Source organism: Panulirus ornatus, chromosome 15 (assembly GCF_036320965.1).
Source record: "Panulirus ornatus isolate Po-2019 chromosome 15, ASM3632096v1, whole genome shotgun sequence".
Lineage (NCBI taxonomy): Eukaryota > Metazoa > Arthropoda > Malacostraca > Decapoda > Palinuridae > Panulirus > Panulirus ornatus.
The window spans coordinates 5,822,380-5,841,308 of NC_092238.1; the positions used below are offsets into that span (position 1 = coordinate 5,822,380).

The 18,929-nt window shown below is 43.6% G+C and overlaps 1 protein-coding gene across 4 annotated transcripts in view; it reads right to left on the reverse strand.

Annotated features, from left to right (window-relative positions):
• The window catches only part of LOC139753711 (neurotrimin-like), a 518,149-nt gene extending 502,691 nt beyond the window's left edge, over positions 1-15,458 (reverse strand). For 2 of the 4 annotated variants that reach the window (XM_071670445.1, XM_071670443.1), the window contains exon 1: positions 14,802-15,451. In XM_071670445.1, the coding sequence (XP_071526546.1) occupies positions 14,802-14,931 (130 nt within the window). In that variant the 5' untranslated portion in view covers positions 14,932-15,451. Of the gene's footprint in view, positions 1-14,801 lie in introns of all 4 variants that reach the window. The other 2 variants (XR_011713754.1, XM_071670444.1) reach the window with 2 other exon arrangements.
• Between the last annotated feature and the right edge of the window lie 3,471 nt (positions 15,459-18,929).

Genomic DNA, 18,929 nt, shown 5'->3' on the forward strand with positions numbered 1-18,929 from the left:
GGTCCAGCCCTGGGGGAGGGGGGGGGGATCATATTACCCTCAAAAACCACAGGCCGTACTAACGTTTACAGCCCCAGACAGACACCAGGGTCTAATCGAGTGGTTGTTTGTGTATATACTAGGGGTCATATTGGCAATTACACCAGAAATCAGTGATGAGGACTCAAGTGTTCATTTGGAAGATGTATTCTGAGATCACAACTCGGGTTTTTTTAAACCATGATGTTCTTGAGATCACAACTCGGGTTTTTTTAAACCATGATGTTCTTGAGATCACAACTCGGGTTTTTTTTTTACACCATGATGTTCTTGAGATCACAACTCGGGTTTTTTTTTACACCATCATGTTCTTGAGATCACAACTCGGGTTTTTTTACACCATCATCTTCGAAGATATGATAGAAAATCATACAAAGAATACAAAGGAATACAAAGCAATTCAAACAGCAACACCACACTGGGTCCTTTTGGGGCTATTTGTGGTCGTGAAAAATATCAAAAAAAAAAAAACCTCACAGATTTAGTGTGTGTATAAGCCTCAGGCCTTCATGTGGGAGGCACACACTATAAGACTCGAGACTAACACTATGGAGCTACAAAGACTCGGGCTATAGTTGATGGTTATATAAGACTCTGAGTGAGAGCAGGAAGGCTGGAACTTCGGGTTAGGTAGGGAGACGAAAGGAAAAAATTAGAAGTCTGACCCCAAGAGCTACAGGCGCTGTAGATTAGATTAAAAAGCTACAAATTACGACTGTTGACTACCAATACAGTCATGATGGTGTTCATATCACGACTTTTAGATGAAATATTATCTGTATAGCAACCTTAGCGCTCTCAAGAATCACATCTTAATAAGTTTTCTTTAATTAATTACTTACTGTAAATGGTGATTAAAAAAGACGATGTCTATAAGTAGAATATTTTTTTTCCCTTTAGGAAAAGAGATCTGTTGGTAGTGCCCTAAACACCTCTACGAGTTACTTGTACGAATTATTTACTTAAATATTTCAGTTATGATAACTAGGTTATCAACTGGCACTATTTTTCTTTCTTTTCTCGAGTTGTTCATTCGCTATATCGATTCACTATATCACTGGCTCTCATCACACGCAAGCTTACAACGTACTTCCCCTCTCTAGATTGACCCTCCCCGTAATAATTCGCGAAAGACAAAAGTGAGTTATGACCTCGAGTTACGATTATTTATTCACTTATTTACTTATTCACGTCCTCAGGAGTTCCTTCCTGCTCGCCTGGTGAAGCTCCTGCAGCATTCAGAGAGCTGGCCATGTCTACCGGGTGGGACGACGTGTAAAGTGTTGTGATGTGAGTTATGATTCATCAGTATAAACATCTATATACATTGAGCCTAAATTGTTTAAAAAAAAAATTAATTTTTCCTGAGATGCAATAACCTTTGATTCTGTACTGGGACTCAGTTTCATATATTAGCTGTAAGCCCTATATATATATATATATATATATATATATATATATATATATATATATATATATATATATATATATATATATATATCCCTGGGGACTGTGAAGTAAAAATATTACCCACGTGACCCCCTGTGTTTCGTAAGATGCGACTAAGAGGGGCGTGAGTGAGGAGAAGGTTGGAAATCCTCCACTCCTGTATTATTCCCTTTCAAAAGAAGGAACAGAGGAAGGAGCCAAGCGAGGACATTTTTCCGAAGTCCTAATTGTCTGTTCCTGATGGTACCAGCGAAGAAGCATCATGAATATGTATAATCATAAGGAGTCTATACAACTTTATCACAAACATATTGTGCATTTTGCAGGCCACTTAAGTCTATGCCACTGTCCCACTCCCCTGTAGCTTCACACACACACACACACACACACACACACACATGTATAAGATCTGTTCCTCATTACCTATCCTCATTACCTAGTCTACCTATTTCCCCTGAGAAAAGGGCTGAAGGAGAATGAATTCCGTCCCTCATTACCTCATCCCCGAGAAAAGGGACGAAACAAAATGAGTTCCACCACTTTCCTTTTGCCCTACCCCGTAAAGAAAATTGGCGATGTATCTGGCAGATAAGACGAAGAAGAAGAAGAAGAAGAAAACGAGAGACGGGAAGACTGATTCAAGGGAAGACATTCTCTAGAAGACACGGTGATGATTCGTCACGAACACAGTTCGATGCACAAATGTTTGGGCTCGGTCGAGAGAGTGTCTGGTCAATACGGGACCAGGCGTCCGAGAGAGAGAGAGAGAGAGAGAGAGAGAGAGAGAGAGAGAGAGAGAGAGAGAGAGAGAGAGAGAGAGAGAGAGAGAGAGAGAGAGAGAGAGAGAGAGAGGACGTTCATTGGTCAATACATCAGTAGCCACAGACCTTGGTAACCCGGGCTGGTGATTGGTGAATATGTAATTAAACACAACCCCGGGGGAATGGCTAGTGGCTGGTCAGTAATTCGTGAGAGGCGACTAGCAACTGGTCAGTGATTCGTGAGAGGTCGCTGGTGGATGAGTCATGAGTACCTCACGAAAGATGGCCACTCGTTGGCCAATATTTTATGAGAGATGGACAATAATTTGGTGAGTATCTAATGAGGCACAAACAGCAATTGGTATGGTAAGACACAGTGGTAATATCTCGCTGTTATCATAATACAAAAAAAAAAATCTACAAAATGACCCAAACTACTACTTTGTCGTATATCTGCATTTGCATAAATCATTCGACTAGATAAAAAGAAATGAATTACTATCCACCTTATCATAACCCCCTCAAGAATTTGTCGAAATGAGTTGAGGAAAAGAAATATATAAATACCTTCACTGAAGGGGGGGGGGGGAGAATATTTCTTTTTTGCATGAAATGAAAGAAGAATTTCAGGAATGCGAGAGGGGAAAACTAAATTTGCAGGTAGTTGCACTTGATATAAAGTTTTAATAGGTTTGCATTCACGGGTGTAGGTAGAGAGTGGTGGTGGTAGCGGGTGGTTGGTGGTGGGTTGGGTTGGGTTGGGTTGGGTTGGGTTGGGCTGGGTGGGGTGCGGGGGTTGGAGAGAGAGAGAGAGAGAGAGAGAGAGAGAGAGAGAGAGAGAGAGAGAGAGAGAGAGAGAGAGAGAGAGAGAGAGAGAGAGAGAGAGAGAGAGAGAGGGTAGGAGGGAGGGGGTTAAACTGCAAATATTGAACCGTGTTTTATGGTCAATTTGATGCATTCACAGCGAGGAATCATACCCTGACTTTTGGGCAATTGTATGACGCATCGTTCGATCAGCCATAGCAGTCCTTTCAACCACAGATCTGGTTTTTAGAAGTAAGCCATACCCTCCTCGTCTTCCCTACACCTACGCTGGTACAGTCATCTCATAGACATCCCTCGCTTCATTCTACCATAACCTGAGCCAGGTCTGATCATGGACCAGTGCTCTTACACCCACACCCCCTACCTTTTGTCAAGAGAGTATCATGGAAAACTCATATATATGTACAACGAGCCGACTGTTATTACCATAATCCGTCGGTGTCCAGAGATAGATAGATAGATGGATGGATAGATAGATAGATAGATAGATAGATAGATAGAGAGAGAGAGAGAGAGAGAGAGAGAGAGAGAGAGAGAGAGAGAGAGAGAGAGAGAGAGAGAGAGAGAGAGAGAGAGAGAATGTTCATCTACCAGTCTCACGCTAGGCAGAAATACATTGCAAAAAGTGGGCTATGATGCAACCTGTGAGAGCAGTACAGTGCCCTCCCATAGCAGTTGCTCGTCTCTTTAGTTGACACACACACACACACACACACACACACACACACACACAACACACACAAACACAGCCTCTGGATGAATCGACCAAAACATGTTATCGTCTCCTTACTCCTGACACCGAGCCTACCTGTGTGAGGACCTTCCCACACTCTTCTCATCCACCTGCATACTCCATCATCGCACCCACATAGCAGAGACGATCACTTTACGTCCACAATTTCTACTCCCTCGTCCATCATGGTGGGTTATCGAAAAGGTTTCGATTCCACCTGTGATTTTCCTATGCACCTCCTACCTACCTACCTCCCTACCTTCACAGAAGCATTGCCTTAACCCTTCCCTCCCTCCCTCCCGCCTCTGACCTCCCTCTCCCCCATACGTCAACTTAATTCAAAATATTCATGCTGTTGGCATTTATCTTCCTAACGAACCCATCTATATACAGATTAAACAGTCGGAGCGCCACAACACGTCTCTCTCTCTCTCTCTCTCTCACACACACACACACACACACACACACACACACACACACACACACACACACACCTCTAGCTCCTCCCGCAAATCATTATTCATTCCCCCCCTTCCAGCCACCGCATTAGCCATCCACCACCACACACCTGCTGTTTTCATCGTCCGCGCCACACGCGGAAGTGGTTGTGGAAAACCGCCCCGCTTCCCTCCTCCACCACACCAGTGCCTTCACCTGACTCCGTCCCTCAGTGAGACATGACCTCCGTCTGGTTCGTCTTGAGTTCAGCTAGCGGGCTTGGACGCTCGTCCATCCCCGTGGGACTAAGTGGATGATGAGGGGAAAAGTCTGAACATAAGAGCTTTGAAGATACGATACAGGAGGAAGTAGAGGGCTAATGGAGAGGAGATCCGCTTACCAGAGAGGATGTGAGCCCATGAGTTTACTTAGATGGTTTACTTTACATGTAGCTAAAAACTGTATGATCCATCACGTAAACTAAAATGATCCTACAGAAGTATTATCAGCTTTTGGTATCGTCATTTAAGCTCAACTTCACTATAGATTCATGGGATTATCAACAGAATGACAAGAGTCTCACAAAAGTTATGAAAATGGTCCTGGCTGTTTCCTCAAGCAATATATTCTGAGGTTAGTCAACGCTACAGTGGGAGCCACATGTTATCTATGCACACATCAGTATTTTTTGTGTGGGGGGGCAATTATATGACACTGTTACATGGAGAAATCTTGCAGTCGCCAATTTGTTTCTTGGGGAAGTTATAAGATAATCCTGGTCGTGATAAATTTTGAGCTTAAAATCCAAAATTGCGCTACCTCGCTAACGCGGGAGACGGCGGTTAAGTACAAAAAATAAATGAATATAAGTGTTAAAATTCTAAAGTTGTCAAGGAAATCAGTCTCACCTTTTGGACAACCACGAAGGTACTTTTCGTGCAAATCAATGACGTAGTATTACTTACCTTCCAATCTCCTCATGGACAATAAACAGAAAAAAACTATTCCTCTCAACTGTACTTTATAAAATCAATCAACCTGAAACGTATGGCACTTAAGAACACTTATACTTTCAACGTCTTATACTTCCCCACACCGGATAACCACTGCAGTCAGTCTATAAAACTTCCCTGAGCCGGAAGATGCCTTTTGCACCCCACGAAGTCTTTTCGTCACGTAGACCGTCAACTTCCCGAAGGAGAACGCGACCAGAGGAACACGATTTGGGTCGGGAGAAAACCCTCCTCCCACCCACCTGCTGGGGGACGACGGTCAAGAAAACCACACCGCTCCTCCCACAAGCATCCCCCCCCCGTCGCGTTATCATTAAGTCTTCACGCTGACAACAGGTCAGATCAACTCGAGCGACGCGGCGGTGACTGGGTGAGGTGAGGTGGGAGTGGGTGGAGTGTGTGTCATCGTCTGGTAATTCCCATGCCAACAGGCGCACCGTTTCTCCTCTATATAACTTCCTTTAGCCTCGAGTTATGGGGTTACACCACGACTGTAAATGGCTGCAGGATGTCCAAGTGTACGTTTTCTATGCCCTCGCGTGCGCGTGCGCAGCGGGCGATTCGATTCATCATCGCATGACACCTGTGCTCCATCTGCTGCCAAGGAAAATGTTGCACCAGCGTAGTGTGGGGTGATCGCTCACTCACACTGCGATATACGCGCGCGTAATGTTTACGTGCTGATCGCCTGATTAGCTCACTCTGTCCAGGTGTGTTTCCTCCGCGTCATTACTTCTTGCTGCTTCTCTGTGTCTGTCTGTCTATCTGTCTGTCTCTCTGTCTGTCCGTCCGTCCGTCCGTCTGTCTGTCTGTCTGTGTGTTTGTGTATAGAGCAAACTTTCTGTGTGTGTGTGTCTGTCTGTCTGTGTTTGTGTATAAGAGAGCAAACTTTCAGGGAAAATTGTCAGAAAAGGCAGGGGGTAACTTCGAAAAAAAAAAACCCACCCTATTCACACCGGTCCAAATATTGATCTAAAAGACACAGATAATAAGAGGAGACAACCTCTGGAGACCATATCGGAAAAATAATCGCCTATGAACTGGTTAAAAAAAAAATGAGACAAATGTTTAATTTCTCTTTCAGTAAAAAAAAAAAAAAAGGGGGGGAGGAAAAAAAAAATGGATCCAACAGCGTATTTCATTTTGCAATCACCTCACTAGAGAACTTTCAGTACTGGTATTATTTCCGCTATTACTCGCTTCTGTGACATTTAACAAAACGGTGTCGGGCCTGTCTGGAGTACTATGAGTTTTGTCTATCACATAGAGACAATCAACTCGCCCAGAACTGCAAAGCTGTGCGCGCTGACACAGTTTTTCCATACGGCAAATAGTAATTTACTTTTGTTTCGTTTTCTGTTGGACCAGCCCAGTATACAAGGGGGGGTACCTATTTATTCCACGTTCTCTGTCACAAGACTTTGCCTTCAGTCTCTCCTTCTTCACTTCTCGCTCTGATGGACACTTTTGATTACCTGAGATAGTCGATTCTTATGCTCCATAGTAAAGTCAATGAGATGCAGATAAAAAGAGGTCAAAGAAGTGAAGAAAAAGACATGTAGTAGTTAAGATTTAGAAAATTAGTTATAAGAAATGCAACTTACTTTACACAAGGTATATAGAAATGCAACTTACTTCAAACAAGAGAGAGCAATGTAATGATATCACAGGAAATGCAACACCATTTTTCAGTCAAAACATTTAATGCAATACTTTCTTTTCAATCAATACACAGAATAGGACAATACTTCTCAATTAGAACGTAAAATACAACACAATATTCCAATAAAAGCATTGAATACAACACTATTTCTCCATCAAAACCTAGAATACAACGCTATCTTTCCATCAAAACCTAAAATACAACGCTATTTCTCCATCAAAACCTAGAATACAACGCTATTTCTCCATCAAAGCCTAGAATACAACGCTATTTCCCCATCAAAACCTAGAATACAACGCTATTTCTCCATCAAAACCTAGAATACAACACCATTTCTCCATCAAAACCTAGAATACAACGCTATTTCTCCATCAAAACCTAGAATAAAACGCTATTTCTCCATCAAAACCTAGAATACAACGCTATTTCTCCATCAAAACCTAGAATACAACGCTATTTCTCCATCAAAGCTTAGAATACAAAGAAAACAGTATTTTGTTTCAATTAAAACACAGACTGCAGTTATATCTTCCAATAAAAGCATAAAATACAACACCATTCTTCCATAAGAAATTAGAATAAAACTATTTTTCAATCAAAAGACAGAATCCAACCACTATTTTCTAGTCAAAACACAAAATCTAACACTGTCTTTTTCTTCTTTTTAGATTACCTTTGCAGGGTATGTTCACACGCGTGTGTGTGTGTGTGTGTGTGTGTGTGTGTGTGTGTGTGTGTGTATACATTAGCTACAGTTATCGTTCTCGGTACTCTGGCCAGCAATGGTAGGTGCCTCATGGTCCTCTCCTTCCCTACCACCCACCCACCCACCCACACACACACACACACACACACACACACACACACACACATACAACCCGCAAATACCTGATTCAGCGCACGTCCAAAACTGAGAAGTCGGCAGATTCGGCCAAACCCAGCAGAGAGAGAGAGAGAGAGAGAGAGAGAGAGAGAGAGAGAGAGAGAGAGAGAGAGAGAGAGAGAGAGAGATAGAGAGAGAGAGAGAGACTGGGACGAGGAATTATTTCCATTGCACAGTGCCAGACTCGACCTAAAACCCCAAGTGAAAGAAATACGTTATCATCTTCTTTCTTCTTTCAATGAGGATACGGTGGTCAGGAGAGGAGAGAAGGCAAGATAACGCCATCTGTTGAGCTGAGGAGGGGGGGGGGGTCTAGACTGCAGTGCCCATCAAACGTTTGACCAAGAGATGATAACCACATCCTTCTTTGAACGTTCTTAAAGTTCTTGAAGAAGACGATCACTTTTATCTTGGCGTTTGACGGGTAAGTGGTATCATAACAGTTTGGGTCCTGTGGGTATAAACAGTGTGTTATCATTTAGTTAACTGGGTATATATATATATATATATATATATATATATATATATATATATATATATATATATATATATATATATATATCATCACGATTCTTCGGCAAAGATGATAATGAATAATGTGAACTGCACTCATTTCTCACAAAGAGCTCGAGTAATTGGTGTTCCAGTTTTGTTCTTCGGTGCATGAAGTACGATGGGTCGCCATACATCTTCACTGGTCCAGGTGAGATTTTCCAGGGTCTTTGCGAGATCTTCCACAGGTCTTTGTGAGACCTTCTGGGGTCTTAGTGAGACCCTTCCAGGATCATGGTGAGGTTACCCAGGATCTTAATGAGATATTCCAGTGACTTTGGGAGATATTCCAGAGTCTTAATGAGGTATTCCAGGGTATTGGTGACATCTTCCAGGGTCTTAGTTCCATAACAATCATACGGTAAAGCTCACAATCATTCAGGAGAAAAAGAAAATAAAAGGAATTTCTTGATAATGGCTTCCTTCAGTTGTAAGGAACTGATATCTAAATCCTCCTTGCGATCAGCTACCTAGAATCGACGATATTTGACCAACTATATAAGATCAACGATATATGATCAGCGATATAGGATCAACGATACAGGATCAACGATATAGGATGAACGGTATAGGGCTGATCTGTAAATAAAAGGGAGGTGTTCAAAGATAAAGAGACTGAGTTCTCAAGAATATTTCTAAAAGTATTCGATTATACACGACCGATGCATGGAATATCGCTTGGACTGGATGATATAAGACTGAACTCCCCGTAATATTCAGTGAGATGGGACTGGGGACTAAATAGCCATCCATGAGCCCATTCTAGGACTAAATGGTATCAAGTCGATTCTAATTCCTTACACTCTTGTAGGCTTCCACATCTACATTCCCATGGCCATCGTCTGAGACTATGCAGTTCTGCCAGTACTGGTTCCAGCAATGATCTACTGAGACCATAGAATGACTTTGAGAACCGCTTACAGTCCACCTAGGAAAAAAAGAGCCTCAAACGTCAAATAGGCATATGGAGTTAAAGAAAACTGAACTTGTAGTCTAGTGTTACAGAACATGGGATAAGCCGGGCACAAACTGCAGAGTTCATCCAAGGTCAAGGAGGTCAGGGGTCAGAACCCCGCGCTATGGGGTTATATATATATTTTACGATATAATGAAATCATTTTCATTTACACACAGCGAGGTATCTCGACTCCCCCTTATAAAAAACTGCATGATTTACAGACCGTAAGTACATATATCAGCGACATATATCAACATCTACTTACACACACACACACACACACACACACACACACACACACACACACACACACACACACATAAATACAAATTAGTAAATGTACACAGATATACAAACTCAGCTGCATTTACAAACGGAAGTAGACTAAATATTTGCCCAACAAACAGAAACAAACATATAAAAATTCGAGGGCCGAACAGTCTAATTTACTGCCAAACTTTGTGGAAAAACTCTAAAATTACCTCTCTTAATCCGACATCATTTTCATATTTGCGTGTATATGTCATACACGCAAAAAAAAAAGTAAAGAAAAAAATTGCATAGATATTTTTTTTGCCTATGATATAAAATGGTTAGAAAGAACGCAAAAAGTCCGTTCTAATATGCTCTACTCGTTACGTCCTCTCCAGCCACACAGTGTGCGGATCTTGCCGAGGTGACAATACGGGGATGTAGCTATCAGACGAGGGACGAGGAGAGCCTTCCTCATTCAGACGACCGACAGAAGGTCTCCCCCGAAGCTTGGGTGATCAGAAAAAAGAACCGGAGGAGGAGGAGGAGGAGGGCAAGGGGAGGAGGATAGGTTACGAGGTGTGGGGGTGTACGGGCGGGTGACGTGCGATTTGCTGATGATGCAGTCAAATGACACGCTCAGGAAAACACACTCAGGAGCCACACCCAGTGGTTAAACTATGGATATACACTCGGGAGATATATGGGAGACACACTCAGGAGATTCAGTGAGAAGATACACTCAGGAGAGAGACAATCAAGAGACACACTCAGTCGATGCACTCGAAAAACACAATCAGAATATACGCTCAAGAGATTCAGTTAAAAGATACACTCAGGAGAGACACGTTCACGAGACACACTCAGGAGATACACACTCAGGAGATAAACACTCAGGCAGACAACAGGTATGCTAAGGTGCAATGGACAGAAGACAGACTTCAGCTACACTCTTCAGATCTACACTCAGGACATACACCCCATGACATACACTCGGAGTCTTCTACACTCGCAGGACGCTAAAGTGTTAAATACTTAAGAGAGACACTTAGCAGATGCTCTCAACGGAAGCCCGGAGGAGTCGTCACAAATAGCGAAACTCACTTAAGACGATGCGCTGATGCACTTGACATCTTTAGAGACACTACGAAAACACAAGGAACACTCAGGAGAAACAGCAATACGAACGTACCGCCAGCACACTTACACACTCTCTCTCTCTCTCTCTCTCTCTCTCTCTCTCTCTCTCTCTCTCTCTCTCTCTCTCTCTCTCTCTCTCAGGTCATGGATTGCTCTGAGACTCAAAAGAAAAAAAGGAAACATTACGGAAGATATGAAGACTCTCAGATGCACTAAGGAGACAACGCTGGTGATGACTGCGTGTCTCAAAGACACACTCACACACACACAGGAGGAGGCACGGGAAACAATCACTCAGGCATAGTGCTGTTAGATTACCACTCAGGACGCTGTTATCTTTCACTCGCGCTTGCTTCTGGGAGGAGCCTTAACGTACGACAGACTCCATTTACCCTCAGGCCAAATGCGCTGAGACACTGAACGAAGAAGGTGTTGACAAGGAAAATAAACATTACTAAGACTCTCAACAAACATTACAGCGATAATCTATCACCATGAAAATATAAGTTTTAGTTTGTTTCTTTCGATGTAGTTTGTGGAACCAGGGGGTTTAATTCTTCTCTAACGACCCCTCCCCCCCAACCACCTTTTGGAGGTCGATATCGTATAATTCTCGTATAAATTACGCAAGATTAGCTCCAATTGAGTCCTGCGGTTTTCTTTAAACGGCGTAATGGCTTTGAACTGGTTACAGTTAAGACAGGTAACACGACAACGTGTCAAGGGACACTCTTAAGAAGGTGACTGTCAAATTCTGAACACGAATCATTCATATATATATCTTTTCTTTCATACTATTCGCCATTTTCCGCGTTAGCGAGGTAGCGTTAAGAACAGACGACTGGGCCTTTGAGGGAATATCCTCATCTGGCCCCCTTCTCTGTTCCTTTGAGAAAAAAAAACAAAAAAAAAAACAGGGGCCCTTATTGCACAATACCGACACTCGACTGCTGTTTAAAAATATAAAAGTCTCGGGTACTATCAAAAAAATGCTCGGCATTAGCCAAAGTTTGAACACATGCAACCCAACTTAGAGCAGGCTAACTTCCTCGCTGACGTACGATATGGTCTCAGTACCTTCAATATATATATATATATATATATATATATATATATATATATATATATATATATATATATATATATATATATATATATATATTCTTTTTCCTTAACCTAGATGAAAAAGAAATGATATAAAAAAATAGAAAAAAAAAAGACAGACACCAAAAGCTTTCAACTCCTTTTTTGTTATTTTCTTTTGCTCCCTTACCCCCCCCCAGAGAAATTGTGGCCTACGGAGAGACTGCTGTAGCAAATTTTCCTTGCAGAGTGAACGAGAATTTTCTCTTTTTTTTTTCTTCTCCCAGTCTAGCAGAAGGTAATGTGTGCTTTTAAAGGGAGACAAACTCCCGCTGTTGTTGTCGTCCCCTTCTCTTCATTCGTTTTTCGTGGAGAGAGAGAGAGAGAGAGAGAGAGAGAGAGAGAGAGAGAGAGAGAGAGAGAGAGAGAGAGAGAGAGAGAGAGAGAGAGAGAGAGAAGGGACCAGAGAAAAACAAAAACAAAAAAAAACACCGAGAGATTATCATTTTGTATTTTTCTTTTGACCTCAAGTCTAATTGCATTGTGGGTCAGGTCAGGTCAGGTTACCGACAGCAACGCGAATAATCTAAAGAGACATTGTCGAAACTGCAGACTTCCAAATTGTCATTACGTGTCTTTCTTGACGCTACCAAGGCTGCAATCTGCGTCCAGAGGAAGATGACTCAATGGATCATTCATCTCGCTTTGGAGGTCAATGTGTCTCTCACTACGCTGAGAGACTATCACTTACTCACCCGGTGAGGTTAGCTATCTCTCGTGGTGGCGATCGATGGCTTGGAGATCAACTCGGTCTCCCTACAGAGATCATAGTCTCGTCCAATGTGTTGTGGTACGTCCCTTAAAACGATCAACAGCCTCCGAGGCTGGATGTGATCAACGGGATTAATCCTCATTTTTTCCCCCTCACCATGATGAAAGATCAATGTCTCTTATCGCAGTGGAGATTTAAGTTTGTCTCACCACGTCTCACGCTGGGGATCAGCGGCGTCTCCCACTGAGAAGATAAAGCCCCTCCATATCTCTCATTCTATCTATCCCACGGAAAAAAAAACCAAGTGTCTCATCATAGTTGGGATTGAAAGTCTCTCTCTCTCTCTCTCTCTCTCTCTCTCTCTCTCTCTCTCTCTCTCTCTCTCTCTCTCTCTCTGTGAGGATCAAGTAATCACCGTCTCACCCACGAGAGATCAATAGTCTCTCGCCAGCGATTATACATCAACAGATTATCATCCTCTTTTTTTTTTTTCACTGCCAGAATCACGACAAAAAAAAACTCACTAAAAAAAAGAATAAATGAATTAGAAGAGAAAAGCCGCCGGCAATTACTATGTTAAACATGAGCTGGCTCTCTCTCTCTCTCTCTTTTAAGAGGACGAGACTCGGCGCGTCGGTAGAGAGAGAGAGAGAGAGAGAGAGAGAGAGAGAGAGAGAGAGAGAGAGAGAGAGAGAGAGAGAGAGAGAGAGAGAGAGAGAACCTTTCTCTACCATCTCCTCGTCGCCTCTAGGGAGGAGGGAGGGGAAGGAAGCTGCGAGAGCGAAGCGTTATCAACAAGAAGTCTATTAGCAACAGAAGATTTTTCTTTTTATACATTTCTTTTTTGGGGAGGGCTGTGTGGGATGGACACACCTGACTCGTTGGTATCTCTCCCAATTAATCGATCTTGTCCCAAAATCCTTTTCCCTCAAGTCGTTTACACACTTCCTCTTCATTCTATTAACCTTTATCCTCTATCCTTCCTGTGGAATGAGATTAGAATCTATTAGGGTTCGACACTAGGGCTACTACGTACAAGCCTGTGGGATCTGATACCCTCTCATGTGTATGCCACAGCAGGCAATTGTTCATTTCACAGCGGAACCCACTTCCCTTACCCCAGCAGCTTCAGTTTCGGATTCCATCATCTATTGGATTATTTTTTCCCCCCCTGCTATATACATGTCACACCAGGGAAAAGTAAAGGTATATTTCGTTCCTAAATGCACCACAATTGCATGGCTTTTGGTAGCCTTGTAAAGACTCTAAGTTCATATATATGTATATATATATATATATATATATATATATATATATATATATATATAGATATATATAGATATATATAGATATATATATATATATATATATATATATATATATATATATATATATATATATATATATATATATATATATATATACTCATGCATATCACAGAGTCTTTTTCTCGCTTTCATTAAAAAAAAAGGAATTCAAATGTATGTAATCACTGGGGAGGACTATACGTTTATAATCGTAATTACCGATTAATCGCACATTAGGTCTGGATGAAATGAGGCTTGGTATTTCCACTCTATGTTTCGTTGTGTGAGGGAAACTTATTTCTTTATTTTTACGAACGTGATTTATCTACAAAACTTGCGCTTGTGAATGACATGACGACTGTCGCTACAGTCCTTTTTCACATTCCCTAGAGGTGGTGTGCAGCTATCATGAGATTTCCTGTATTTTACCCTTGGTAATTAGGATCCGTTTAATTATCAGCTCTAATCATCCTTCTCTGTGTAGTTCTTACAATGAGGAGAACGTGTTTGCTGCCAGGTATCAATCGTTGTTCTATAGTTTACGGTTGGGGGACATGAGCTTTCCCAGCAGTGAACAAGTATTCCATTATCATCCATCACGAAAGTTATCAATCTAATTACTGCTCCGCCGCCTCTTGTTATATTCAGGTGCCGATCAAAGGCATTACGGGAGTGCAAAAGTTAATCCCTCTCCTCTCTATTTGCATATTACATAAAACCATGCATATGGATCACGTCCCATACACCCCACATGCATAAACTCCAGACTTTGGAGGGAACTTGGCGAGTTCCTTTGCGAAAGTAAACATCTCGGGAAGATTTTCGTATAGCGATGTTGCGAGAGATGATGATAATCATGATCACACACACAAAAAAAAAAACGCCAATCAATAAAGAGGTCGTCAAGCCTACACTCGAGGGGTCGTGACTTACCGTCAAGTCCAAAGGCGGAGGTGGCTTTAGCCGACAGCCCCAAGACGGAAAAGGCTGTTCCAACTACCAGAAGTAAAACAATCCAGTGGCTGGCCGATGGGCCGCCTCCTACGAGCGCGTAGTTACACATCGTCACTTGCTGGGCTCGTTGGACTTGCCGACACACAAGCCAACTGCTATTTGCTCCAGTACCACACTCCCATAAGGAGACAGATTTCAGAGACTCGTTTTCTCTCCCTTATGAGACGAAGATGAGGTATTGAGGGGAAGGGAAGGGGGTTGGGGAAAACAAATCTAGATTCCCATGGACCCCCCTAAAGTTCACTCGTTATCTTGGATCAACATGATTTTACCTTAAGCCATTTAATGGTCAAGTTTTATCAATTTCTTTCCTTCCTTCTCCTTCCTTCCTTCAAAGAACACACTTTAGTCGTTGCACGGGTCCAGGTAGAGAGAGAGATGGAGAGATAATAGTAAAGGCGAGAGGAACTTGGGGGTAAAGGGTGTTAACACCTTGCAGATGCTGGGGGCTGAGCAAGGAGGCACTTCGGTCAGCAGCTCCAGCCACCAGCAGGAGCGAGGCCAGCGACGAGAGTCCTCCGGGGGGGGTGGTGGGGGGTAGAGGCGCGCGGGCAGACACCACACACACACACACACACAGAGACACGACCCGAGCGCGACGCACGGCCGAGGACCACTGACTGCCTACTACTACCCCTGGCAGCCTGGTTCGCCGAGGGTAGGGGGGGAGGCAGGGGATGAGGGGAGGAGGAGGAGGAGGAGGAGGAGGGAGCATACACACACACACACTCACACACGCACACACATACACACACACACACCAGTAACGCCACCTACCGTCGACCACCAGCGCGCAAGTCTCACTCCTCCTCCTCCTCCTCCTCCTCCTCCTCCTCCTCTTCCTCCTCCTCTGCCTCCGCCACCACTTTGCCAGAGCCTTCCCGTCTATAAGGCTCTGCCTCACACTTTACACTCCCACTCGCTGGCTTCACCGTCATGAGAACAGAGATTAAAGAAGAGGTGGAGGAAAGAAGGGCTTCTCTACCTCGAGTCATAATCACCGTTTGGGTAGCATGTTTCTCTCTCTCTCTCTCTCTCTCTCTCTCTCTCTCTCTCTCTCTCTCTCTCTCTCTCTCTCTCTCTCTCTCTCAGTTCTCATCTCTTTCTCTTTCACCTTCTCTCCACCCCTCAACAACTATATGCGAGCTTATGCGCGAGTGAAAGGTCACCTATGGCGAGGTTTATCGTCTTCAGGCAACAAAAATACAGGAACACAGTCTCGTCAGAGAACTACTCACTTCAAAAGTCCAACCTTACCCTGCTAATGAGAGTAACGCAGTTTTGGAACAGCTATAATGTATCTAAAGTATAATTCACATATCTATGGTTGTACTGTTGCTTCCTCTAACGTGTTCCCATCACTCATAGATTTGCTGTAGAGTCAAAACGAAACAAAAAATTCCATGGCTAAGATTTCCGTAATATTGAAAGTCCTGCTACATTGGTTCTGTGTGAGGGAGCCGCTCTCCTCCCGTTCATTACCACTGGCTGGTGTGGAAGACACTTATGAGCCATATGAAAAACATTCCAGGTTCGATCCACCAATATAGTCGGGTGTCATAGGTTATCAATACGATTGGGAGTCGAGCTCTCTCTCTCTCTTGTGGTAGAGTGTTGATGGAGGGAGGGGCTTCATCAGCAACCTTTCTCCGCTGGATGACAAGGGTTGAGGAGGGTAGGTTTGCTTGTAGATAAACACTCAATCATTTGGACAACTCCTCTCCCATCATGTCTTCGTCATCATCCTACCCTCATTTAGTTCCCCCGAGGCGTGACTTACACTCTCCTCTCCTTTATAGTCAATACCCAACATAGAAACGAAGGGAGGGACGTGTGGGTATTATGATCTCAAAGTTCTGTGACCTATTTCGCTGTGGGTCTTATCCCTACAGCCGCCTCCCTCCCTCGTTTCGAAGGTAAATACTAATGTTCTCCCTTTGGTTCAGCGTGTGTGTGTGTGTGTGTGTGTGTGTGTGTGTGTGTGTGTGTGTGTGTGTGTGTGTGTGTGTGTGTGTTCTCCAGCTGACGATGAACTTGCCGTGGAATCTGGTGGTTGGTGGCCGTCCAACTCTCTAGCAGGGGGTTTAGGGAGGAGGCAGTCATGTGCATGGATAAATGCTGTCAGGAGCAGGTGGGTGAGGCCATTGATGATAACAGGTCATGAAGCTGGGTGGGGATCAAGGGCTGGGTCTCTTCACAGTGAGGTGCTTGTCCTGAGGAACACTTCCCTCTGGAGATAAGGTGATACGATTGCGTATCGGCCGTGACCCAGATTAATTCTTTTCTCTTTTTTTTTTTACGTGTGGGTGAGTTGTTGACTGCAGTGAGCATAGTTTTGTTCTTGTTGTTGTTCAGTTGATTATATCTGGCATTCACGGTGAGCACCCAAATGTTCAAAACGATTACTGGAATAGTTATACTATATAGACAGGGGATAACACGTCAGTCTCCGACTGTGGGCGCAGAGTTCAGTTTCCCTTGTCTTTTTTTTTTTTTGCCAGGTCACAGCTTCCTTCCTCTCTCTTCTTACTTTCCAAGTTCTTCTTTTTCTTCTTCTTCTTCTTCTTCTTCTTCTTCTTCTTCTTCTTCTTCTTCTTCTTCTTCCTTCTCTTCTTTCTTCTTCTTCTACTTCTTCTTCTTCTTCTTCTTCTTCTTCTTCTTCTTCTTCTTCTTCTTCTTCTTCTTCTTCTTCTCCCCTGTCCCTCCCTCTCTCTTTCTCTTCTCTCCTACACACCTCAATTTCATTACTCCTCGAGTCAGCGGTGATGGAGCCATAGTGTCTGACGGTAGCACACTGACCACTGGAGGGCACTGGTATCGGCCCCCAGTTCGTACCGACGCCGACCCTCCAACTCCCACAGCTTACTAACACATACCATCCCTGGGTCAGGTAGGACTCTCTTTACCTCAAGCCCTTTTGGTCTTGAGTTTGGTTGCGCTGAATGGTAGCGGTTGAGTGTGTGGGGGGGGTAAAAGGAGAGCAGGAAGTGTGGAAGGATGAGAAAAGATTTAGGATTAAGGGAGGGAGAGCAGGTGCCAGGGGTGATGGGAGGGTAGAGATGATCCAAGGCGAGTGGGGGAGGGATTGTGAGGAAGTAGCGGAGTAGGATGGCCAAGTTTGACTTGGTACATTAGGGTAGAGGGACACGAGTGTGTGTGTGTGTGCGTGTGTGGCCTGGGTGTGTAAGGGATAATGGAATGGGCTGACGACTCCGGAGAACTGGAATGGGCCTGGCTCGTGAGACGAGCGGAGGGGACTCTTGTTTGTGTGGGGAGAGGGTAGTGCAGTGGGTGTAATCAGAGTGGCGAAATTGTCCCAGGTTTCAAGAGGAGAGTTCCAGAGCCAGGTGCGTGTGCGAGTTCAGAGTAGACTTCGGTAACGCGGGGGTAAAAAAAAAAAGGGGGGGGGGGGGAACTGAGTAGGTTGGGGACACGAAGGGACTGAAGTGGGTCAGAATATTTAAAGGTGCAGTTTAGGCTCTGAATAGGGTCAGAGGAGAGGGAAGTGCTTGGAGCGACTGGATATAAATAGCGAAGGAGAACAACACAATGTGACGCCTGAAGGTGTTATGGTATATAGTGAGGATGTATGAGAGAGAGGGCGAGGGCGGAGGGGGGATGGGGGTGGTCTTGGAGGGATGGCAGTGCGTGGGTGGGAGGAGGGAGAGTGGAAAGTCAAGGGGGAAGGTTGAGGATGAATGTGGAGGAGAAGTGGCCTGAATAGGGAGTGGTACGAAGGGCTACAGGCATACACGGGAAATGGTCTAATGATGACTCAAACGTTGAGCCCAGCTGGTGATCCTTACACACACACACACACACACACACACACACACATAAGAGCCAACGATAGCCAAGCATTTCATAAGAATTTGCGTCGTGTTTGTGCATGCATATATATATATATATATATACATATATATATATATATATATATATATATATATATATATATATATATATATATATATATATATATATATATATATATATACCTTTCCATGCACGTGTATAGTCACAGTGTAGTATGCTGCAATGAACACGTGC